The sequence below is a fragment of the Corticium candelabrum genome, chromosome 11 (assembly GCF_963422355.1).
Source record: "Corticium candelabrum chromosome 11, ooCorCand1.1, whole genome shotgun sequence".
Lineage (NCBI taxonomy): Eukaryota > Metazoa > Porifera > Homoscleromorpha > Homosclerophorida > Plakinidae > Corticium > Corticium candelabrum.
In genome coordinates, this window is record NC_085095.1 from 1,048,666 (window position 1) to 1,073,798 (window position 25,133).

At 42.5% G+C, this 25,133-nt stretch overlaps 1 protein-coding gene across 2 annotated transcripts; it reads right to left on the reverse strand.

Moving 5' to 3' along the window:
- Positions 1-91: 91 nt before the first annotated feature.
- Positions 92-25,105, reverse strand: LOC134186707 (bromodomain and WD repeat-containing protein 3-like). 2 transcript variants are annotated; one of them, XM_062654737.1, is made up of 34 exons: positions 24,995-25,105; positions 24,849-24,907; positions 24,750-24,779; positions 24,490-24,549; positions 22,203-22,353; positions 21,606-21,704; positions 21,463-21,548; positions 20,888-20,962; positions 20,677-20,817; positions 19,176-19,285; positions 19,044-19,115; positions 18,811-18,982; positions 17,937-18,070; positions 17,050-17,203; positions 16,715-16,781; positions 15,403-15,470; positions 14,229-14,369; positions 14,094-14,171; positions 8,261-9,789; positions 7,815-8,115; positions 7,482-7,577; positions 7,310-7,417; positions 7,092-7,164; positions 6,969-7,023; positions 5,758-5,840; positions 5,584-5,695; positions 3,988-4,428; positions 3,776-3,901; positions 3,312-3,549; positions 3,198-3,254; positions 1,307-1,402; positions 1,181-1,248; positions 1,096-1,111; positions 92-1,037 (listed from the first exon to the last, which is right to left on the reverse strand). In XM_062654737.1, exons 1-34 carry the CDS (start codon positions 25,038-25,040, stop codon positions 225-227), a joined length of 5,955 nt encoding a protein of 1,984 aa, XP_062510721.1. In that variant the 5' UTR covers positions 25,041-25,105; the 3' UTR covers positions 92-224. The 2 variants fall into 2 exon arrangements, with proteins under 2 accessions (XP_062510721.1, XP_062510720.1); XM_062654736.1 differs by having other exon boundaries at positions 1,096-1,248.
- Between the last annotated feature and the right edge of the window lie 28 nt (positions 25,106-25,133).

Here is a 25,133-nt window from a genome sequence, read left to right on the forward strand (position 1 = left end):
TTGACGTTACCGCATCAACTGTAGTCGACATCATAAAACATGCGACAAATTCATTTCAGGACCTCCAGCTGATGCAAACAAAACAACCAAGTAAGTGAAAAACTAATTGAATTTAGCACTTCCACTCATTAACGTGGAAGAAGTTGTACAAGTATAATTAAAAATCTATTCCACAATTGTACCGAGTCATAACAATCTAGTAAATTAAACGACACTCAAAAACACTAATCTCCATCATACATTCGAGTCCGAGTACTCGGCCTAACAATTCGTCCATGTCTTGTCATGCAAGCCGATATCTGCTGATCATCTACACCATGTGTGTGATCATTAGCATCCCAGCTAACAAACCGACGACTTCGTGTGTGGCTGCCTCGACTGTGATTGTGTCTCAAACTACTTTCATCCCATACATCTTCCATCAAGTCCAACAGAGCAACATTTTCACGAGCTCGAACGGCTGCCTGCCGTTGAGGTCTGCTACTACTGCTATATGTGTCCCACTCATTAGAGACTGACAATCGTCTGCCAGCTGTTTGCCTCCTTGGCCTTGTTACTGGAAGTCGATCCTCACTCGAGTCCTTCCTCCATGAGCGAGACTGTTGCCTATTACGTTGACTAGCTCGATTAGATTTCCTTTGTGGTCGCTTGGGTAAGTCATCATCACTATCAGTATACTCACCAGCAGCACCATAATCAGATTCTTCTTCTGAAACAGATGCATTTTTCTTTAATCGTTTCGACGTCTTTCGTTCATTTACTGTCTGTTGTTGATGTGTTTGATTGTGAGCAGGCAAACGCTCTTCGTCCTCCTCGGTTTCAACACTGCTACTCGATGACTCATTTGTATCCAGATTGCTTGTACTGGACTCACCTGCACCGTCATAGTCATAACTGGGAGTATGACTAGCTTTCGTCACAGTAGTCCGACTCGGTTGCAAGTGACTCAATTCCGTATGGTCAACACCACAATTAGACAAAAAACCAATAACCCGATTTTCAAAGTGCATTGACAGCTTGTTAGTCCAATGAACAATCTAACAATTCAATGATATCAATCAATAGCATTTGGTGTCCACCAAAATCGGTTCTAACCTGAGACTTGGGCACTCTATTGTACAACCGAGAATTAGCAAAGATGAGACGAACGTCGTCACAAAATTCTACTGGAGTGCCATACGTGCCAGCCTCTAGTTTTCGTTTCACACTTTCAAAATCCATAGGGTGATTTATGTAAGTCGTGTAGTCCTAAAGAAATCAAATTGTCGCTACAATTAAACACCAAAAACGTCAGCTGCATACTAACTGGATACAAATCCAAGTCAACTGGCGATCTAAACGGAAGTGAGAACGGCAGACTAATCATCTCGTCTACTAGCTCAACTCCTAACGGTACCCATGCCTGTAAAAAGAAGATCATCAATTCTAGTGATGCTTCCAACATAACACTGTTTCTAAGTAATTCATCCATAAACTTATGTAACAACAATGATAGCTCATAGTAACTTGTGCAAACGACACAATACAATGGATAATACACTCAAACCTCCCTAATCTGGACCTCCGAAATCCGGACACCTCCCTAGACTGGACACTTTTACCCAGTGCACAGCAGGTCTTGGGGCTCCAAGGATAAGCACTTTGGCAAGAAACTCCCCATATAAACACTCAATTCCCAAGCCATCTTGACTATCACGTGCCAGTGAGTAGAAGAACGCATACGTCTGGATTCCAAGAAAAGAAAGCAACTGCATCAGCCTTGAAACAAAGCTTAAAATTATTCATGAAATAGGCAAAGATCAGTCGCAACAGTCTTCCTCAGAGATCTTCAGAATTCCTAAGTCTACAGTATCAGACATATGGAAACATCGCAATAAGATCAAAACGCACATGTCTGCTGCTGATGCACCAGAATACGCTAAGAAGCGGAGAATTATGAGATAACCTCATTTCGGCCATCTAGACAGTGCATGCTACGTCTGATTTAAACAAGAACGTAGCAGGGAAGCTACAGCGTCAGATCATTTGTTGCAAGAGAAAGCTCAGCAGTTGTTTCCATCGCTCCATCTAACCCTAACTGTATGCAGAAGTGGTCTGACATTCACCAAACTTTACATTAAGATGGTCTGGGATTCCAAGGGCATAACGTATGCTACCTTTCTTTATCTTCCGGACATTTCTAGAATCCGGACAGTGAATGATCCCATACTGCCCAGATTAGGGAGGTTTGAATGTATGTACCACCCACGTCATCAACACTAATAACAATACCAAGCCAACGATGCTGACACAAGCATGAGTACTGATGCAACAACTGCAGCCACAGTCCCCTAATTATTAGTAACCAATTAACAAACAACCATGTGCTGAGGCGTTTTGCACCCTAGCACCAAAAACAATGTAAATGCAAATTTCTCAACACAGCAAATTGACCTCAAGAAGTAGCCTCATACACAATCCAAACCAATGCAAGAGCATTAACTTACCATGGTCACGAGCGCGTATTTAGCTGATGGATATGACATACTGCACAGCAAGTGCGCAATAAGTTACTTCTGTTTAATATCGCCCTCTAACTTATACACATGATGTGACCATGACATAAATCAATTATTATATGATTAGTGTGCCATATGACTATATCAGAGCGAGGGTTATAGCTTTTGGCTTTGCCCTGAGTGATAACTCCGCCCCTCGTGTCGGTATGGCAAAAGCCATATAGCACACTAATCATACGATGACTTATACATACAAAGCTGAGTCAGGCTCGACTGAGCTGGCCCGTTTAGAGAAGCTAGTGTACCATTGTACTTAGAAAGCAATGATGCTGGTTAATGGGTGTGTTTTCCTCACACTCATTGTGCGTTAAACATATGCACTCTACAAAAATCATAGATCACACCAAGCAGCTCGCATATTCTTCTTGTGTAGCTGTACAACAGTACCATCATGAAATCTATAGAGCTTCAAGGGTGAACGAGGCACAGTCTCTCACTCATTCCAAAAAATTCTCACACGTATTAAGCATGGGCAAGGCAACTCAACTCGGGTATCGTTCACACAATGCAACGGGACCACATCAGCATGAGCCAGCACAACAAGATTGCTCTGAAACCAAGTTGACAAGCACCAGCCTGTGCTGACCTGGTTGCACAAGCTATCAGTTACATTTCCATTTCTACATAATTTGTACTGGCCTGATCGTCGACTGTCTTCGATCTTTTACTTTGCGTTGAACAACCATCAGAGCTCACCTGAAATTAGAGCAACGACATCACATACACATTGCATGCATACGACGAATCACTTACTTCACTCAATATTCGTTTCCGATTACTCTTTGATCTGCTCTCCGATGAGACGACGGGAGGCTCGTTGCTATCCTCTCTGGCAGCGTTTTCGTTGTGATTGGTTGCCGCCTCGTCTTCAATTTCGGTGGCGCTATCACTGCTCTCCGCTGTCTCTGCTTTGTATTCCTCGCCTTCGTCTAACACTCCCTGTACGTCTGAATGGTTGTAGAACACCGACGGGTCAAGACAGTTGCGATCACTAGATAACAAACGTGACTCAAACAACATACAAACAATACACACACACACACACACACACACACACACACACACACACACACACACACACACAGAAAGACACAGACAGACAGACAGACATGGACATTTAGAATGTAATAGTGTTGAAATTTTAAATATATGTATTGACAGACAAACAGACACAAACATAAACATAAGTATATTACAAGCATCCTACATGCAAATACCTTGCAAACTTGCACACCAACTCTGTTAGCATCTCCGCCGATTCAACAATCTGGCTGTCTTCTTCGTTGTACGTAACGGCATTTCTATAAATCGTCTTCACGTCCCACAGAAACGAGTTCAAGCGTCTAGAGAGACATTATTTACATCCAACACAACATAACGTTATTATCACAGCACAGAGATATACAATACATCACAGAAACCAACCAACCTGTAGTATCCATTGCTGAGTCTCAGTCGGATCGTTCCTAGATCGACCGGATACGGAATCGTCAAATAGTAATCAGGGTATTCCTCACTATCAACAGTTTGCTGGAATGGTTCCGAAATCGGGAGCGACCGGATAACATCCAGACCTCGTAGTATTCGATCTCTCGCGACTGCCTCGCCCTCTTCGCCCCAAGCATCGTCACTCCCACTGTCTATGCTTAGAATTTCAAGTAGATCCGCATGCTGTTGCTGCTCCTCGACAAAGACGGATGAGTTTGCGGTTGCTGCTTGACTTCGTGTCTGCACGCCGGGAGCAATGGCAAACTGAAGAGCCAACGCGAGGTCCTCAGATAGAGAACTTCTCGGCCGACTCTTTACTCCAGAATCGACGACGTCGAGATCCCACGGACTGAGCTTTTCTTGTTCTTCGCCGGTATCCCACCTATGAGGAAATCTGTGTCACGTATCCGAAATGCGATTGAAAGACAAAGGTAATCGGCACCGTATCAAAGCCAACCCTCACTGGTAGAACACGTTTTCACTTAACTACACACACACACACACACACACACACACACACACACACACACACACACACACACACACACACACACACACACACACACACACAGACGGATACACAGACAGACAGACAGACAAACAGACATCCTCCAGAATTCTTAGATTTTTGAAGAAAAAGATTTGCAATCCAACTGCAAAGATGTAATGCCAGCGTCATCAGAAGAAAACCGTCGGCACTCCGTGCAACTGAAGAATTTAAACTGGACTCTAGCAGCACCTAGTTTTTCAGCCATTAGTTGGCTGAAAGCTGGGTAGTAGCATAATTTTTTTGCTGCTATGTGTACACATATGTGTATTTTCATGTAGCTTGCAAACTTTACTTTTTGCCTTTTGCTGATATGTAGTATAGTTTGATGTTTGAAATATATGTATTGACAGACAGACAGACAGACAGACAAGCAGACAGACAGACAGACAGACAGACAGACCATCAAGTTAGATATATCTCTCTCCCATCCCTGGAGCTCTGAAACCTTTCCAACTTCACATACACCAATGGGGCAGCGGCTCTGAGGCGTTAAGAAAAAATGAAAGTACAATTCAGAGAAGAGACCAGGCGTGCCGGCGCCTCTGTGAGAATGATACCCTTGTCTTTGAGCACTTTGGAAGATGGGGAGTAAAAGGATTTCAATATCTGCAACATCTATCTCACAGTTCAGTCAATGAGGAGGGCAAACCAAATGCCCCAGAATTCTTGGACTATTGGAGGAAGAGATTTGCTGTCCAACTCCAAAAATGCAACAGCAAGACCCTTACAAAGAAGTTCTCATCTCTCCTCAACGAATACAGCTGCAAGAAGACTTCAGCTCTCAGTGGACAGTCATAATGTGTATGTGTAGTTAGTGCATATAGTGTGCACTGTAGTTTGAACAGACAGCCAGACAAACAGACAGCCAGACAAACAGACAGACATACAAACACGTCATCAATACTAGTAACAAGCTAACGTGCATTTGACATTGTAAGTGATTTACTACCAGTGAGGTAAAGTCTGGGTACTGGCCGACGTGCTTACTGGACTAGAAAACACTGCCACAAGCTGTCGGGAACGATCGCTTGCCACGGTTCACGTGACACTAACGAGCCCGTCCACCAAGCATCGTCGATCTTGCATCGAAATCGATCACCTGATCTCATACATGCAGAACAGTCGTCAGTAATGCTCAGTGTGTAACAGCCTCTGACATACCTGGAGTCCATCTTCTTAAGACGGCCGTCTTGAAATGATCATATGGAATAAGAAAGTCAGGAACGTCAGCCATGTCATGATATCTAAAGCAAAAAATTGCTACTCACTCTGCACACTTCGTGCTATCCGTGAACATATATTAATTTAATAAGAGAAAACGAGTACCCAAATTAGCACTGATCTGTACTAGCCCCTCTTCCCAGTAATAATCGAGCTAGAGATTGCAACTAAAGCTAGACAAACTGAATTTCTTGATGTTCGGAACTTTTGACATAAAACCTGACTGACCAGGTGAAAAAAGACAAAAACATGACCGTGTGACATTTGAGTATCCGCAGTTTAGTTGTCTTGTCCTAGACAACGCTTCAGTTATTAAAGTTTAGAACCACATAAACAAGTGCTCAACAAAACAAGCAATTCAGTTTGTGTTTGAAAATGAGTAAATGTATGATGACATAGAAGATCAGGTCCAAAGGGGACAGCACGATCTTCGAGAGCAGACAATGAGTCAATGACAGCAATTTGACATACAAATGAGCAGCAGCGGTAGCCATGTGCATGAGTTTATTTAGATATTTATATAAACATACACACATGTACCTAGCCTCGTCCCCAGACTCACGTGAGCCTGGCAGTGTCCGGTTCCTATATGACACTTTCAGCCTCCTGTACGGAAACCGGACACTGCCAGGTTCTCGTGAGTCTGGGGACGAGGCTACATGTACCCACCACTGTGTACATAGACTCATACAGGAAAGTCCCAACTCAAAACATGATTTCTGCAAGCATGCGGCTAGAGATCATTCTAGTGTTATAAAGCCATAATTTTATAGAAAGCTGCTCTAACAAGTCCTCGAAAGTCTCCCAGAAAGGAACAGCTAGCACAGCACATACTTTCAAAGCTATTGATTCCAACACTTCTAAACTATCAGTTGACCAAAGTCCAAGTGTTTCCACTACCAAGGGATAAAAACCCGCCGGCAGAAGACACTCTTGCATCGTGACGATCATCCTTGTCCATCTCAGCTGCAGCTGTCTATCTATTTATATTTATTTACATTTATTTATATTTATTTATTTATTCATATTTGGTCTTGCCTAACTACAAATAACTGCCCTGACCAAACAAATGCCACTAATAACGAATCTACCCAATACATAACAGGCTGCAAAACACTGATTAATATGAACTCAAGCAATACACGGCCTACCTTAAACTAAACGTATGGTGAACCGAAGTACCGATCTGACTCCTTGATAGAATACCTGAAGTCAACACAAACGTAACATTAGAAATCTACCACACACAAAACTTGCATGATTGCCATTCTCACCAAGCTTCATCGAGCAGAGAGTTGGGGGACCAACCACAAAATGCATGCTCAGCACCATACACACTTCGTGAGGCTAGAAATGTAACTGCAATTAGTGTGTGTGTGTGTGTGTGTGTGTGTGTGTGTGTGTGTGTGTGTGTGTGTGTGTGTGTGTGTGTGTGTGTGTGTGTGTGTGTGGTGTTATGGTAGAGAACATCAAGGTACAAAACGCAGCTTACTCGCAGTCGAAGTCTCTGCCATGGAAAATGCCTCGTCTTAATTTTATAAACATCATTTAGTATGACTGCATTGATGTACTGTTCGTGGCCTTGCCAACAGTAAATCACCTGCGATACACACACAACATGATATCCTCACATTCGTATAATTGTACAGTCTAATGGATTGCACCTTGTCTCCGAGTTGAGGAAATAATGGATTCAGTGTCGGTTCTGTCTGCAGGAGCCACTGCGATGGCATGTATGCAGACAAGTCTATGCCGACTGGCTAAAAATCAGAAACAAATCTGATTACAAAACCCACTTTAAACAAAATGTTATTAAGGCAATGGAATGTATAGGCATACACACAGTGACATGCACGTGCGCGCGCGCGCGCACACACACACACACACACACACACACACACACACTAGACACACACACACCATTGTTTCAATTATCCGCACAATTTGGTTTCCACCAAAAAGTCCAGGTAATCAAAGTTACTGCACCACAAACATACCGGCCATGTTGAATCATCAGACGATTCCTTGACACCACTACGTTTCTTCCTCGATCTGCTACTTGAATTTCCCTGTCTGCTTGTTTCAGCCGATGCAGATGTCCCTGTTTCATCGAGTGGCGGTTCTTCCTGGTCTGACTCTGCTGGCTCGTTCTGACCCTCTGGATCGTCTTCGTCGCTTGCTACGGAATGTACGACACGTCTTCGACGTCGAGATGATCTCTGAGTTCTGGGAGCATGTGCTCTTGCATGAATACTGATGCCTACGTCTCCCATCCAGTCTGAGTACTCACTTGAATCACTAACAGGATTAAATACAAACAAATAAAACACGTAAGTGTGTGTGTGTGTGTGTGTGTGTGTGTGTGTGTGTGTGTGTGTGTGTGTGTGTGTGTGTGTGTGTGTGTGTGTGTGTGTGTGTGTGTGTGTGACAACAACCGACCAACCTGCTCACATGCCACTCTTCTTCAAATTCTTCGGCGCTGCTACTGCTGCTGACAACGGCCAACTCTTCGTCGCTTCGCATAGACACGACACGAGTTCGTCGAGTACTTGAACCTCGAGCATTAGCCGCAGCCTCGGCAAGCTGCTGCTGTAACACATTCCTCTTCCTCCTTCGTTGCGTCCGAGGAGAGTCTGGAATCGCCACGGGCTCTGAAGGTCCGTCGCCATCTGCAAGAGGTGGCGACTTACTCGACTCTTCTGCAAACTGTCTTAGTTCTTCCTCGGCAAGAAACTTGCGCCGCATTTCTTGAAGCATAGCCACAGCAGGTGGTAGATCCGGTACTATAACTCGAGATCTCCACCACATAAGAGCCTCCTTATAATCGAGTCCCAAGAAACTGGCCACACTACCAGAGATCGGCTCGTTGTTAGCACGAATGACGACCGGGTCGTCCGAGTTTCCGACGTCGACGTTTTCTCTAGGCGTTTCAGAGATTCCGGCATCTTCACCGACGACCTCATTTTGACTAGTCATGTCAAAGTGTCTGACATCAGCTCCATCAGACGAGATACACGTATTCCATTGTCTTTGTTGTGGCATCGTTGTCAACCCACTCGGCCCCACATCTGGGACAACAGAATTGGTAGTATGATTCACGCCAGCTTCACGGCCAGCTGCTTGTTCTGGCCATTGACTCATTGGACATAATCTACTAACAGATGGTGGAGGTTGAGAACCTCCTAGGGTGGGAGAACACAACAAAGGTTGGGGAAGTCGACCACACACGTTTGTTCCACTACTTTGTCCTAAGACTCCTTCAGTATTACTTGCCAAATAAGACGACTCTGGATGATAAATATCCTGCCGGTGAAGTCCAGCAGCTTCACTAAACGAAATCATCGATCGTCCCATCAATAAGTTATTATTACCGGCTACTCCTTGATGATCTAATGTCTGCAGACTTTCTGGCACAAACGGCCAGCTTGTAGACGGGTTACCATACTGCGGCCATAAACCACCTCCCGATCCGTACTGTACTGCAGCTGTAGGATACACGTTATCACCAAATAACTGAGGCACATATGGATGCCGTTGCACATGGCAACCTGGTGACACAAAACTGCTCATCTGCAATTGCATCTGAGGGAGTTCGTGAACGAAGTTGACGGACGATGACTGATGCAGTCGTTGCCTGATCTCAGAGAGATCTGAAGTTTGAGATGGGTGTGAAGGGAACGATTCCGATTCCTCCACCTGACTTGATCCTACCCCTGAGTCGGACGAGTCTGTCATACCACTAGCTATTGTTATGTCTTTCTGTCTCTGTAGACGTGCAATAGCAGCATCCAATCGACTCGTGCCCTCTTCGTATTCCCTAGTACTGACCGTATCTCGAGAATCATTAGCAGAATGCTCGTCTCGGTGCCTCGGCTTACAAGCACACACTATTTGCTGGTACTCTGGAGGATACGGATTTCCATCGGCATTGACCACGTATGGAGGAGGCATAAGGTGAGGAGCCAGTTGTGTCTAGAATGCCAAACATCGATGAGATCAATGTTTTATGTAGTTGGCTTACAAATGCAAATAGCAGTGTTCAAAATTCACAGAATTTCTTACTCAACAAGGTAAACAACCCTTGGAATCCCAACATGCACATAAATTAATATTAATCTATTTTAGTAACTGGCACTGTACAGCCTTGGTGTTCCAGACTGCTTTCTGCACGCAATGGAAGGGGACAGTGGGAGAAGAGAAGAAAGCACAGCTCTATTGTAATTGACTTCAGAAATGGGCAGGCGGTGTTCATGTTAATCAATAATAAGATACCCACTTTCATTAGGAACAATAACAAGCACCAGATGGCCCGTGGGATATTGCCAGAAGCCGTTTACTTCCAGCCGACTACAAACAAATGGGACTCAAGAGAACATAGAAAATGAGTCACTTTACTGAATCCGGTAGGGAGAAGGCAAAGACATCGTGACCCCGTACTAAAATCGTTTAGCAAGCAGTTGAAGGGTTTTCAAGGCTTCGACACCTAAAGTAGACAAAGTAGTCGGACACAGCCTCTGCAATGGCTTTATCATCCGGTAACATCTGACAAGCATTCGACAAGTTATCTTGTCATCAGGAGCGAAACAAGTAGAGTATCGTCACATTCGTGTTAGCTGCACCCCACTGTGCTATTACAGTCGTCTGAGAATCGCTTAGAAGTAACACAAAGTACTCATTGATGTCAGCAGTTGTCTACAGCGATGATTGGCCATTTTTTGAGCGGTGGATTTGATTGGAGCAGATGTTTCTGAACTTGAGCAGTTACGCCTTTTCCGAAGTCACTTACAATAGAGCTGTCCCCAGACTGCTTTCTTCTCTCCTCCCACTCTTCCCTCCCATCATGTGCAGAAAGCAGTCTTAATTACCGAGGCTACTGGCACTGTACAATTTTACAATAAAAATAGATAAATTTGTTTTTGAACTTGTAAAATTTGTTGTTTGTTTTGAGAGTATGACGTCATAAATATCATTTTGTTGTCAAAAATATGATAGCTACACGCTTCACCTTTTAATAATTATTTATTAATAAACAAGCAAGCTATGTTCAAAATTTGTAGTGATTTGTGTAACAGAATCTGCTGTAATTACTAGACTATACTTTAAAAGTGCAGGGTCACGGTCAGACATGCGCACTTGAGCCGATTTCAAGTGAGATAGCTTTTGTGCCATAGCTGTTGTACGTAACGTATGTTCAAGTGTCCTGGCAAGAAAATCAGTTTCGATCGCCAGTAACTTGAAGTAAGCCCTTCAAATGCTATTCATATGTTGCACATGCGCAAAGGTCAATAGACAAACTACTGCAAAACTGGCTATTTAGGAGTCGATTGACGAGCACGGCAGCAGTGTAAGCTTTAAACAATACAAATATTTGGTGCTCACTGTGAACTGAGTGCGCTTGGTTACTCTAAGACTCACTGAGAGAAAGACGTGACTACGGCAAATGCAACACATGGGAATGTGACGTGTGCTTTCTGGTCACGTGCAGAGTGTAAGGAACTCCGACCTGGCTCAAAGTGCGAGGGTGCTTGTCAAATTTACCAAAACTGCAGTGTAGCAACCTCAGTTTGAGGTTTAGAAGAAAAATTTCGAAAACAAGATCTACATCTAAAGAGCATAGAACAAAGATACTGGTCTAATGCAACCTCATACTGCAACGTCTTGATCGTCGCAATTCAGGCTATACAGAGACTAGACTTCAGTCAGCTCTGCCTTCAGTGCAAATTAGAGTGTCTAAGTCCTTGCTGCGGTTGCTGAGTGTTTGAAAAGTGCACCCTTTTCAAAGAGATGCAGTGCGCATGTCCGACCGTGACCCTGCACCTTAAACTGTACAGTCTACAAATTAGAACTGCAACTGCACACCAAATACAAAGTAAGATTTACGTACCCACACCTCTACTTTGAACGCTCACAATGAACGGTAATTCAAACCAACCAATCGCCTTGCATCTACAAACGTTCTGAATACATTCTGTCTGCTAGAGTGTCACATTACAATACACACAGTATAACCGAAGTCGCCACTCAACAGTAACAATTGCGATTAGTTAACTACACAAGCATGATTGACTCTCAGAGACTACAAGCACCCCAGACGTAGCAGATTTTACCAAACAATATTATACATATTTAATAATAATAATTACAAACAGATAGAAAGACAGAAAGACAGACAGACACACTACAGAATATGACAGTTTGTGTGGCATGTTAATGCGTATAAAACTTTACAGACAGACACACAGATTGTTCTATTTGAATGCTTACTCTACCGATAACAAGCGCTAACTTTATGCAAACAATAACAGTCAATGAACAAAACGTTGAATGCCTCTATCATATGTAAAGTCATTGAAGTTGCACTTAGACAACTTTGACAACTTCTTAAAAATCACTGACTGACAGACAGACAAGAAAACAGACAGACAGACAGACAAATAAACAGACAGACAAATAAACAGACAGACAAACAGACAGATAGACAAACAGATCGACAGACAGACAGATGGATAAACAGATGGACAGACAGACAGATGGACAAACACACAGACAGACAGATAGACACATGAACAGATAGACAAACAAACAGACAAACAACAGAAATGGGAACATGTCAAAACACCACACAACTGACCTGCAATGATTTTTATTATTAATAAGTACAATAATAGATATAAACTAGCTTTGAAACATTCAGTCACCAGGGGAAGGTTTTAGTCGCCATTGGCAAATTAGCAACCGCAGTTTCAAACACTGGAATACAGTACAGAAAATGCCTGAAAAGCAGCCATTTAAGCAGTCGCAGAAGCTATTTGATAATCTGTTTGCATACAAACTTCTTTCAGCTTCAAATTAGTCAAACTTTAATTGTTCAAATCTATCTAAATATTCATAACTTTGTATACACTAATAATGATAAATTGTCAGAACGAGATACTCATGCAACAACACAATTAATCACATACCAGCGTTCTCACTAGAGATTATTGGGAGCATGGCAGGATGGGCTGGTCCACAACACATGCTGTCTGCTCTTTACGGTCAGACATGCGCACTGGAGCCGATCTCATGTGAGGTAGACTTTGCATTGAAGCTATTGTGTGTAACATATGTTCCAGTGCCCTGGCAAGGAAAATCAACTTCGATTGCCAGTAATTAAGCCCTTCTTAGCAATGTTCATAGGTTGCGCATGCGCAATACAACACTACAGAAAGTCTCTTATCAGGCTTTGATTAACTCGGACCACTGTTGTTTTGCATGAAGCCATGACTAGTCTAGAGTAAATTCTAGGTGCTACTTCCCGGACAACAGCCTGAAGAGGGGTGCTTTCCGGGTCACTGGAAGGGCATCCGGGACTAGAATCAGAGGCAATGCATCCAGGACTGCAAGCAACACTTGTACGTACGTTTGAAACAAGGCTATCATCCCACGTTATTTTGTAAGAGACTGGATTTGTGGCTATTGTCACCTTTAGTATTGTGTTTCAGTTGTATGGAATTCTCAAACATTCCTTAGTGTACGACTTTGGACTCCTATCTACCGTTTCTGAGCATGGCGCACTGCTAATGCGTGAGAACGCTGACATACAACGGGAAACTAATGCTTGTGTTTCTCCACATGAAAACGCTGCTAATTCTTTAGAACGGAGAAAATGCATGGAAATGAGGTATAGTTCATGATAAATACTCAGAACCGGATACTCATGCAACAACATAAATTTGCATACAACATTAAATTAATTGACTAACAACTAATAAACTAATGTACCTGCACGGAGAACTGGCTATTCAGCTAGTCTAATATATTTCTTGGAGTGGCCTAAACTCATAGCAGAAGTACAACCACACAAACTAGATGGTGTGGAAAATAATGGTAGGACATAGGACAACGTCCCACCAAATGTGTTGTCTGTCCAACCAAATACTGCACCAGTGTTGGGACATGTTTGGACAAAACATCCACCCCTACACATACATGATAGTGTAAACCTTGTCTCTTTGCACGTGATGGCCTTTCCAATGGTGTAACTGTTAATTTCATGAACTTAGGTGCCTCCTATCATGCTTTATCCAGAGAAAACCTCAGCTGCCTTTAAAAACATTTCTCCGTTGGAAGTTGGTTGTAAAAAATTACAAGCAAAATGGCTGCAGTAAGGGAGGCACTTAGTTATACATGTAACACCATACAAGAGTTCTACCTAGGCTCAGTCTGTCCGAGCCAAACTAATTCCCTATTTTCCACACTGCTAGACAAAATTTTTAATCACGTTAGTGACCGACCTGTTCGTCAAGCACATATCCATTCGCATCTCTTATCAGCGGACGGTAGTCGGTATGAAAGAACTGATGATCTGGCACCTGATAACCCAAACCAACTCATAAAAAAGTACACAAAAATCCCTCTGTACTACACACCTTCATGTATTCCTGACTTGACCCAAAGCCATATATACTCAACGATCCCTGGCAATCGGTAAGAACGTACGTTAATCCGTCGGCGCTTGACTTTCCCTCCAACAGAGCAGCTCCACCACTGACGCCGACATCGGAATCATACTATCAATGAAACACAAGTAAAGTCAAGAAACAAAAACTGAATGACACATAGTTTTTCTGTAACTACCTTAGCATATTATGCAAGTATTTAAGGAATTTAAAGTGTCAAAAGAATTAATTATAAAAATTTATCTACGCTTTAGCTGTACACAGCAAGCGTGAGAAAGGACCGGCAGATTTATCTGGTCACGTGTTACGCAGAAAGCATGGCAAGTCGGTGAGTCATTGAGTTGCTGGTCTATGGCCGGCGTTACTATCCCTAGTGCTTCTGCACCTCGGGTAACAATCATGGATGTCGCACATTACTACTAACTAAACGTAGCGATCTCCACAAATTCTAATTTGCCTGCATGTGCCTCTCAATGTCATTCCACGGGCAAAACGTCCCTCGCTGAAGAGCATTTCATAGCAAACAGACGTATTTAATTGCCTTTTGAGCAGCAGGCATAAAGTCAGATACTAACAATAAGTGTGAAAGGTCTGTTGCCTGGATGATCAATTTTCTATAGATATCGATGTGACAATTACTAGTTATCGTAGGGGCACGTCGAGAATATCGTTGTTATTACCCGAGGGGAGTGGCAGCTAATTCCGAGATAATTACTGAGGCAAAGCCGAGGTATTTATCGAGGTATTAGCTGCCACTCTCCCGAGGTGTAATAACAACGATATCCGAGACCAGCCCATTCAATAAGTGATTTGTATCATGCGAGGCCATTGGTTGGTTTGAATTCCCGTTCATTTTGAGCATTCAAAGTAGACTTGTGCGTACGTAAATCTTACTTCTTATTTGGCGTTCAACGGTGACGGTTGACTCAACCTGCATGTAACCGTTTACTGTAAGTAGTTAGATGTAGTCAGGAGGTATCAGTGCATTCCAGGGTACAAATCATTTGTACCCGCTGTTTCGACCAATCAGGGTTGCCAAAAACCACGTGACATGATACAAGCAGAGCTAGAGTCTGTCTGTCACCTAAACATGCCGAAGGGGGGAACAGACATTTCTAAAAATTCTGTTTGTTAAATTACGTACCTTATTCTCAAATTCTTTCAGTTTCACGCCCGTCTCTATGTTCCATAGTATGATACGACCATCATGACCTGCAATAGTGTACAACAAAACAGAGTAGCTTATAGCCCTGATGTCACCCTAACTTATAGCCTTTCCACATGAGCTCCTTTCAAACCAAACCAAACCAATCGGTGCCAGACAGCTGAGCCAGTCTCTGTTCACACAGCGATCAGGGGTGCATTCGATTTGCTCATTCCAACCATTCTAGAATACTAGGAATACGGGAATAATTGTTTGATTCGCACTCTGGAATGATCCAGAGTGCGGTCATCGGTCATTGACCAACCAACTGGTGTTCATGACTGACACAATTTGCTTTGATTGGACATACCTACATGACTGGTCAAGCCGTAATAGTTATTGCATGGATGGTAAGGAATCTATGAGCAACCAAACATCTAGACAACTGATGGAAGCAGCAGGCAAAATCTAATTAGAGTTGATGATTCCCAAATGCGTGAGTGCATACATGACAACATTGTAACACTGTAATACTTATCTTTTGATAGAAAATAAATACTGTAGTGAATACGACGCAACAAATAAAGAAATTGAACTAAATGTCGATGTCGATAATTACAAGGATTGCGAAATCATATAAGAATGAATGCCTAAAATTTAAAATATCACGTCAACATCTTTTGCTAGAGTAAGATGTCCGACTAAAAATTTGCCTTGTATTCCACTCTGTCAGATCGGTTTACTATTCCAAGTAAACCACTTCGTCGACCAGTTTACTTGGTTTTCTAGAGGATTGAGAATGAAAGGAATACCTGTTTGTTTTGACCAAGCTGCAAACCATACATGCACAATAGCTCGTCAGCCATGACAAAAGACATACAGAAACTACTGCACAAGCGTCACACACTTCAAAATCACACCCGCCATTCCGGAATAACTATTCTCTTCATTCCAGAATCGTTGGAATGGGCAAATCGAATGCATCCCAGAAAAAGTGAGCGAGCTCACTTAGTAGGTGTGTCTCTTGCTATGCAGGCTAACTACGTATGGTTCACGTGTATATTAGAAATGCTAACACTACGCGACCGACGTGAGAACGTTTGGCTTATGAGAGAGTACATGTATGATGTGAAAGTGAGGGTCTGGCTATGTGAGACTCCAGTTCGGCAGTTGGTTGCCATTCATACAGTGAATGTAAGCCGAGATGAACCAAACTGTGCTGGCATGACAGTTTGAGGTGAGCCATTTCAGCATCACACGTGTTGGCCTGGTTATAGGTGCTCGTGTGAATGGGCTATGCAGCGAGTGTTACCGGCAGTCAATAACACCCACTCGTCCACTGAATGAGGTTCCAGAACATAAACATCTTTCTGATGATCCTACAAGACAAGAAATCGTGAACATAAATCTTGGCTCTGTCTGTATGACAAAGTCAGTTCCCAAACCTTCAAGTCTCTATTAAAAAAGTAAAATTCACAACAACTGATTAACTGTGAGACTAAACTGTTACTGGCATTGCACCAAGTCTTTAAAAAATTAATTTAATTCAATTATAAAAATTAATTTAGTTTAATTAAAGGTCAGATGACTGACTGACCACATGGACACAGACAGCATTAACATCAGACTGATAACAATGTCACATACTTTGAGCATGTGGATTAGACTCAAACTGTTGCTGTCCCATATGCGAACGGCTGTGTCATTGGCTGCAGTGATGATAAAACGATCATTACAACTCCATGATATCATCGTCACTTTCAGCTTGCCAACACGAGCTGCCAACAAGTAATCATGATCTCTGCAATAGACAACATCGTAGAAAGCCAGGCTGTTGACAACAGTAAACAACAGTAAACAACAGTAAATAACACGCATTTTTATGGTTCACAAAGTAAATGATCAACTCGTTATTCATGTGGCAATGAACTAGCAATTCTAAAGTATTCTTTGCGGTAAACACAGACATGGAGGTGTTCCACTGTACACACCGGAAAATTCGGTGACAGTTTGGTGATTTAGCAATTGACGAGTGAATCACCAAGGTTACAATTTGTCAGTATCATTTTGTGATATGTTCCATTGCACATGTGTGCATGTGCAAGTGTGTGTGTGTGCGTGCATGTGTGTGTGTGTGTGTGCGCATGCATGTGTGTGTACTTAGTTGGGCTGCATCTGTCTCCACCTATGTGCAACGCCACACATACAATACAAAACACAGGAACACACTGCGCTGTGTACATCTGGTGCCATCATACGTCGCAAGAACGTGTACATCACCAAATTAAAATTTCCCAAATTCAAAAATAGAGATTTAGACGATTCCCAGTCTACGATATTGTGTCATACAACAACTGTCATGTGCAACCCTTCATCAACTTGCATTCTGCTCCCAAGCCTAACAACTTTCTAGACAAAGTTTGAAACCATTAAATGGCATTTTACTGATTTCAGATGAAAATGTTGAGCATACAAACAAATGTTAGACTCTCAGTATTCACACTGTGTGTATGGTATGTTCCGTTAACACTCACTTTCTGCACAGCATGCTGAGCACGTTGCTTCTCCACTGTCCAGTCAGATATTGCCAAACTCGAGCCGTTCCGTCATCAGAGCCGGTCAGAAACCGATTTCCTCTCTGACTGAATGCAATACTTAGCACTTGATCCTGAAACGAATGCCAACAAGTAGGTAACTCTAGACCAACCGTTGCTACTAAACCTTCAATAAACTAGAAATAATTATCTATATGTTTGCATGATGTAATCTGAGAAACTTGTTGGCCGATTCATTTGTGGAGTACAATAAAGATAATCTGCTCTATATCACGTATGCTTTTTGTCCTGCTCTATAAAATCTCACACTCTATGCTACAATTGATGTAGCAAGCTGTAAGGCAAATACACAAGCGAGTGTGTACCCTATTGTGCACATTTACCACTTAGACCAGACCAACTAAGTTTCTTGATGCTTGGATTTGCCCGTCCAGTTTTGAGCTTGACCAAAATAAAATCAAAAGTTTGATGTGCACGTTTGCAATGATAACATGCTTGCTATAAAATGACTTGGTAGTATATATACATCCAATGACTAAGTATCAATGACTCTACAAGTGTTAACTGTTCATGTGCTCCAGTGACTGTTACCGTGTTCTGCTTCATATCACCATCTTTTGTTTTAATGGCCATTTTCTTATCTGATATTCGTATGCAGTGCAACAAAAACTGCACATGCTCATCATTATTATTATTCTGGTCGGTTGGTTTGGTTTTCATGTCAACATATCTGAGCATCAAATTTAGTTGGTCTGGCCTATAGTAGAGAAAACAGTGTAAGATTGCTTACTACATTTCATTTCTTGTGCTAACCCTATGGCAGCCTGTAACAGCAGCTGTCAAACAATCTTACTGTGTGTCCATGTAGCTCTGCTATTTGTTGTGACGGAGCTGGATTGACTCTGTAAACCCTCACTGTGTGATCAGTGCCTCCGGTTACCAGAAAAGATCCACCTGGACTGAATGCCGTACAAAGAAGTTGGTCACCCACTCTTTGTCTCTCATTAAACTTGATGGGCTCCGACCTTCATGAACGACAGAACGTCACACAGACGTCAGCTCATACATAAGGAATGAATGTCTCACCCAAATTCATTCGATTCAGAGTCCCACTGCCATATACACAAAGAGCCATCCTTCCCGGTTGATATCAAACACCTGTAAATTGCATCACAATAATTTGCTGTTTTGATTCATAGAGAAAGTGCTTGTCTCAACCTCGATTCTGTAAACGGCGACGGTGAAAATTCAACAGACGTGATACCTCCAGAATGACCATGCAGGACGGCAATCGGAGCTCCTGTCTTCACGTCCCAAACACGAATGGTCTAAACCCAATGTGTATACTCATAAGTCACTAACTACCGAAACCGTTTTCATGATTAACTGAGACAGTAACTGACTGCATAAATTATCAGAATAAAAACGTCAACCTAACAAGCTGCTCTCTCCCTATCCTTCTTTCTACTTGTTCAAAAGACAGTTGTGGTCCAAACAACATCAAAACACACAAACAGTAAGCTCTGGCCCACTACGATGCGTTTGTCACACAATAATTGATACAAATGTCTGTGCATCTTCTCATTGCATCTGTTGAAAACATCATGTCACTGCAGTCTGTCCTCTACCCAATACACCTGATCACCACCAAACTAATTAACGTCAAACGTGTGGACAATGACAGTCATAAAATTCAAAATATAACAATGTCAGAAGACACAAGAGCTATGGCACACAAAGCTGCCTTCGTTCCTACTAAGTTTTTAGTACAATTACATTTACTTTCTGTTGGCGTTGACTTTGCGCTCGGAAGTGACTAACGATGCAGCTGTATTTGTTTACCACACTCAGATGTTAAGTAATATCCCATTAACTGTACAATTTAGAAGTCATATTACAATACAAAGATGTTAGGTAACAGTAGAGGAAATCGCAGGCTATCAAGACGAAACAGAACGAGAAGAGGAGTCAGAAATACAAGCAACTACTCGCAAAACAAGAGCAACCGTGTGTTGATGTCAAGGCAGCGGACCATTTAGTGACCTTGTTAATTGGCTACTTCCTCTATTAGCAGCATTCTTGTTGTAAGACCAAACCATCTTAATGAGTTAAGAACCCTAACGACTCTTGATATGCCTTCGTTACCCTAACTATAGAAAATCCGGGAACTTGCGGTTTCGAACGATACCAAGATCGTCACTGTTCGCCCTATTGCGCAGAAGTTATTACAGATTTTCAAAGCGCAAAGTCAACGCGAACAGAGAGTAGCTGATACCAACCACATCACACGTGTGTACACGTAGATGATAGCAATAACAATCATATCTGCCCTTCTCTCATTACACTCCCCCTGATTATCTGGACATTTCGATCATCTACACAAGTTTATTTCCACCAAAAAATCACGTATTTCCCACGTGACGTCATTCCAACATGGAAACCGATGAACTGACTGCAAAATTGGAACCATAGAGGACTTTACAAATGTGTAAACATGTTGAGTTGTTGTTGACCTAATGTTGTTGTATACTAATTTAATTATTTGTTCATTATGTACTTGACTGGTAACGTATGAGTAAGCCTCAAGAGAGTCACCACACCATCATTTCCATTATCCAAACATTCGGTTATCTGGACAATTTGGCTTATGCAGGAAAAAGTCCGGATAATCGGGGTTGTACTGTAGCTGTACTGCAATACTTTGGGACTTGGTCTGTACCTTGTCAAGACCTCCAGTTGCCAGCATCGTGTTCTCACAATTCAATGAAATGTCGGCAATCTCAGACTGGTGACCTCGCAATGTCATCAACAGGTGACCATCAGTGAGCGACCAGATCTTCACCAAGTTATCGTCGGCTCCCTAACGTACATCACAACGTATGTGACGATGCCAATATTTCACAGACCCAAAGCTTAGCAATGAAACTGACTGTAAATATTCGACTCCCCGTTCTATCCAGAAGCAGACAGTAGACTGGAGCCAGATGGCCTAGCACTCTTCGATGCTAAAAGACAAGGCTATATCAATGACCATCACTGTAGAGTACTGTTAAAATGCTGTCCATTGTGTGTATTATAGCATGTATAGGATTTCATGAATAAAAATATGACATCACAATAACTAGAATACAAGACAACATTTGATGTACTTACACAGACTGGTACATTAACTGACAAAGTTTACTTACAATAAACAGACAACAAACAGACAGACAAACAAACAGATGGACAAACAGACAGACAAACAGACAGACAAACAAACAGACAGACAAACAGACAGACATACAGACAGACAAACAACGAATGATAAACAAACAGAGACTATATACAAACAAACACACTAGATGCACAAACAAACACACAGACAACATGCAGACAACATACAGACACACAACAGACAGATGATTAAGTAACATAGACAATGATCTGACTTTTAGTTTACAACAAGACTGATCCATCTTTACACTGCATATGCATTCCTGTACATACAGTAGATTGTGCTTACCAATTTCAGCTTGTCATAGAAAGCATCATGAACCATGTTACGTCGGTTTGTGAAGCCACACAGACTTCGGCCACCAACAACGTGGGCTAAATCAGTGACACTGTGATCACGTGTCTCATTGTTTCAACACAAGATATACTGACCGATGTTAGTACTTCGAGACAAAGACGAATTGATTCTAATGTTCACGTTTCTTGAAGTAGCAAATTCCAGAGAAGTCCTGACTACTTTAGTCACGATATCTATAGGAGAAAGGTGACATGTTTAAGTGTAACAGCACACAGACACACACACACACACACACACAGACACAGACACAGACACACACAAACACAGACAGACAGACAGACAGACAGACAGACAGACAGACAGACAGACACACACACACACAAACACAGACAGACAGACAAACAGACAGACAGACAAACAGACAGGCAGACAAACAGACAGACAGACAGACAAATAGACAGACAGAGAAACAGACACACACACACACACACACACACACACACACACACACACACACACACACACACACACACATGTACACAAACAGACAGACAGACAGACAGATGCCATCTTGAACTCTTAAGAGTTATATGCAGTATTTTCTGTATTAGCTTTAATGTTTTCAATAAATGCTCTTTGACCGACCGACCGACAGACAGAAAGACACAAACAGGGAAAGAAAGCTGACAGAGAAAGACAGCAAGACAGATGCACGGCAAACACAAACACACCATTCTCTTTTCTCAAAAGAGACTGGCGACCAGATCCTAGAAAAGTCTTGATGCCAGACACACTGGGAGGTGCATGACGATCCAGCAATGGTCCAACATGCTCAAGAACTTGCAGCAGATGATTATCCCCAATGTGTGGGAAACGCTCCGCCTGTCACAGCAATCACAACAAATTAATAAAATGCTGTGGTTCAATACAATGCATGGTAGTTTGCCATAAAGTTTATAATAAAACTAATAAATGGTGATGACTATGACTACATGGTGTGATCTCCACAGATCCAATACTAGAAGGCATATACGATGGGATTGATGAGATCGCACAACCCACATGTCAACTGTAAGTGAGCTTTTCTCAGTGTTTGAAATTTTATGACAGACGTAGTCATTATCTTGTCAACCTCACAAAATCAAGGAGTTTAGTTAACACTCTTACATATATTTCATTAATATCAAATAATGATACTGATTGTTCTAGCAAGTGAACAAAATCCCAGGATGTCAGACATGTCACTCTCAGTCTCAGTTGAGTAATTTCACTATTATAATCTACAGCATCTAATTTATTGAGTCCACGATAAGTTGAGGGACTTTAGACATCAGGATGGCAACTTCACTGGTATTGTTACACGTCGTGACGAACTCAGTTAGTCAGTCAATTGACAACTTGACGACCACTTTTTCTAACAGTGTCTTCTGAATTCAGTTGAATCTTGGGGAGCTCACTTACTGGCATTTTGATTGGCATTATCAGTGGCGGCAGAGGGGCAATTTCCCCCCAACTTGACGATCAACAACTGCAAAGTTAATAAAGTTCAACATTAGAACGCGCTTCCCGACAGGAAATGCCTACTGAAAGCTCACTCTACTTCATGTACTCAGACGTCCTTTCATGCCCCCCAACTTGCGACTCGCTCCGCTGCCCCTGATTATGTAAATTTGAAGTGACAGGAAACACATTAGATTTTACAGAATATGGCGTTGACGTGATAATATTCAAGTTTGATCCAAAATCACAACAACTTGATGCAACAAAGGACAAATTAGAATTTGACATGTCACTGTGACAGGGTGTAAATTTGCCCTACAAATGGTGTGGCGATTTGTTCTTGTTGATGGAGCCAGCGTGATGAGAACCTTCTTACTATCATTTAATTATTAAGAGTAAAATGATACACATCCAATAAGCCTTAGATAAAGTCGTCATGAGCCCTACACTGTGCAATCTCCTTTCTTGAAAACAAACATCTGAGACCTCTAAATAAGCATCCACAACATAGAAAGATTAGACTGACAAAAGATCACAGCCAACGTAGAAAATTAAAAGCCATGGCAGCTCAAAGTCTGCCAGAAACATTATTGCCGAGCGTAGCGAGGCTTCTAATCTGGTCACACAACAGAAAGGGGCGTGGTCCTATATGGCTCTCCATCCAGCTTTTGGTATGTGTGTGTGTGTGTGTGTGTGTGTGTGTGTGTGTGTGTGTGTGTGTGTGTGTCTGTGTGTGTGTGTACACAAATCTCAAATTTCTCCTCCCCATGACCACGTTTCATGACAGGACCTACCTTAAAAATCGTTTCTGTGTCCGACTACAGATGCGCCTAAGAACGATTCGTGCAAGTGACCAAACGACGAAGAAAATGCTTCATGAAGTTCCGTCGTAACCACATCCTTTTGTATTGTAGCTAGGGACTGTGTGTACATGACAACCAAGAAACACCTCCAGGAGTTGAATGCCACCTACAGTCAACTATTCACACATCAGTATGATCAATCCTTTACTACACTGTGCTGCATCTAACACTGTTGATAGTCAATGTTTGCTGACATCAATTTCTATGTCAGTAAATACCATACCACTGTCGTTACAACGGAACTGAGTGCATACCTAGACTGTACATTTCAATTGTCTTGATCACGATCGCAAAACGACGACTACCTATACCAGGCCTATATACGTAATCTAGACTACTAGGAAGTTTGCATGTTTACTTCCATGACAGCTAGGGTTTCAACAAATACGTATTGTCTAGCTAGGACTCGGCGTTTCAGTAGACGGTCTGAAAACTCCGTTGGACGTGCTACGCACGAACGCGAGGCGCCTACGGATACCGTACAACTAGTTTCAGTACCCGGATGCGTCGGCTCAGAATTCCTTGGGCTTCACGTGGGTGACAAGTCATGTGACCAATCAGAAGCACGTCCTGGGAGGCGTGTTGCGTTTTACGTAAGCACAAACACTCACTGCTCGTCGATTGCAAAAATCGTGTTTTTCGAAAACTTCCTTACCAATTCGTCAAAACTCTGATCGTCTTCTCTCCCCGTCCAATGAACGCGTTTCTCCAAAATCTACAAAAACCACAACAGATCAACCCCAGAACGGGGTCTCACTCGCAACATGCAACGAAACAACTCGCAACGCTATAACTAAAGTCGAAAACAAGTCAAGTGCACGTCCGTCACTCGACCACGCAACCGACAGCCGAGTTGATTTCAACGTTTCCAGCCCTAAATGAGAGAAATTTCGCCGGGGGAGAGCGAGAACGTACCTTGTGAGAAGCGAGTTCTTCTGCAAGAGCCTGCCGAAGCAACACAAAGACGATTAGCCCGTCGAAACGGCCGCTACAGCAACTAGAATGGCAGCTAACCCGAGCCGCTTGACGACATGGTCCATTTTTCAGAAATTTGGCGATTAGAAAGTACAATTCTGCTCGAATAAAATAGATTTGAGATTTACCAAGTTTAGGCTTGGACAGTCGCCAGCCGATAGATGCGGTTGGTTGTCGTGACTTACCCTGCTCAGCTCTTGTCGACTTCGGTTCATTCATTGCATTGGACATTCGTAAAACGCGCTTTATTTCACAACCTGCGTCCCAACGTCCTCATTGTGCCACAAGTGACGTCACCGGTGTGATGTTCTAATTTGTGTTAGC

Bases quoted from the DNA above. Each gene is read 5' to 3' on its own strand.
- LOC134186707 (XM_062654736.1), bottom strand. From the start codon at position 25,040: ATGTCCAATGCAATGAATGAACCGAAGTCGACAAGAGCTGAGCAGG. The intron at 24,780-24,848 runs GTTAGCTGCCAT...TTGCTTCGGCAG, and splicing joins CATGTCGTCAAGCGGCTCGG to GCTCTTGCAGAAGAACTCGC. The intron at 3,255-3,311 runs GTAAGTGATTCG...CTCTAATTTCAG, and splicing joins GGAAACGAATATTGAGTGAA to GTGAGCTCTGATGGTTGTTC.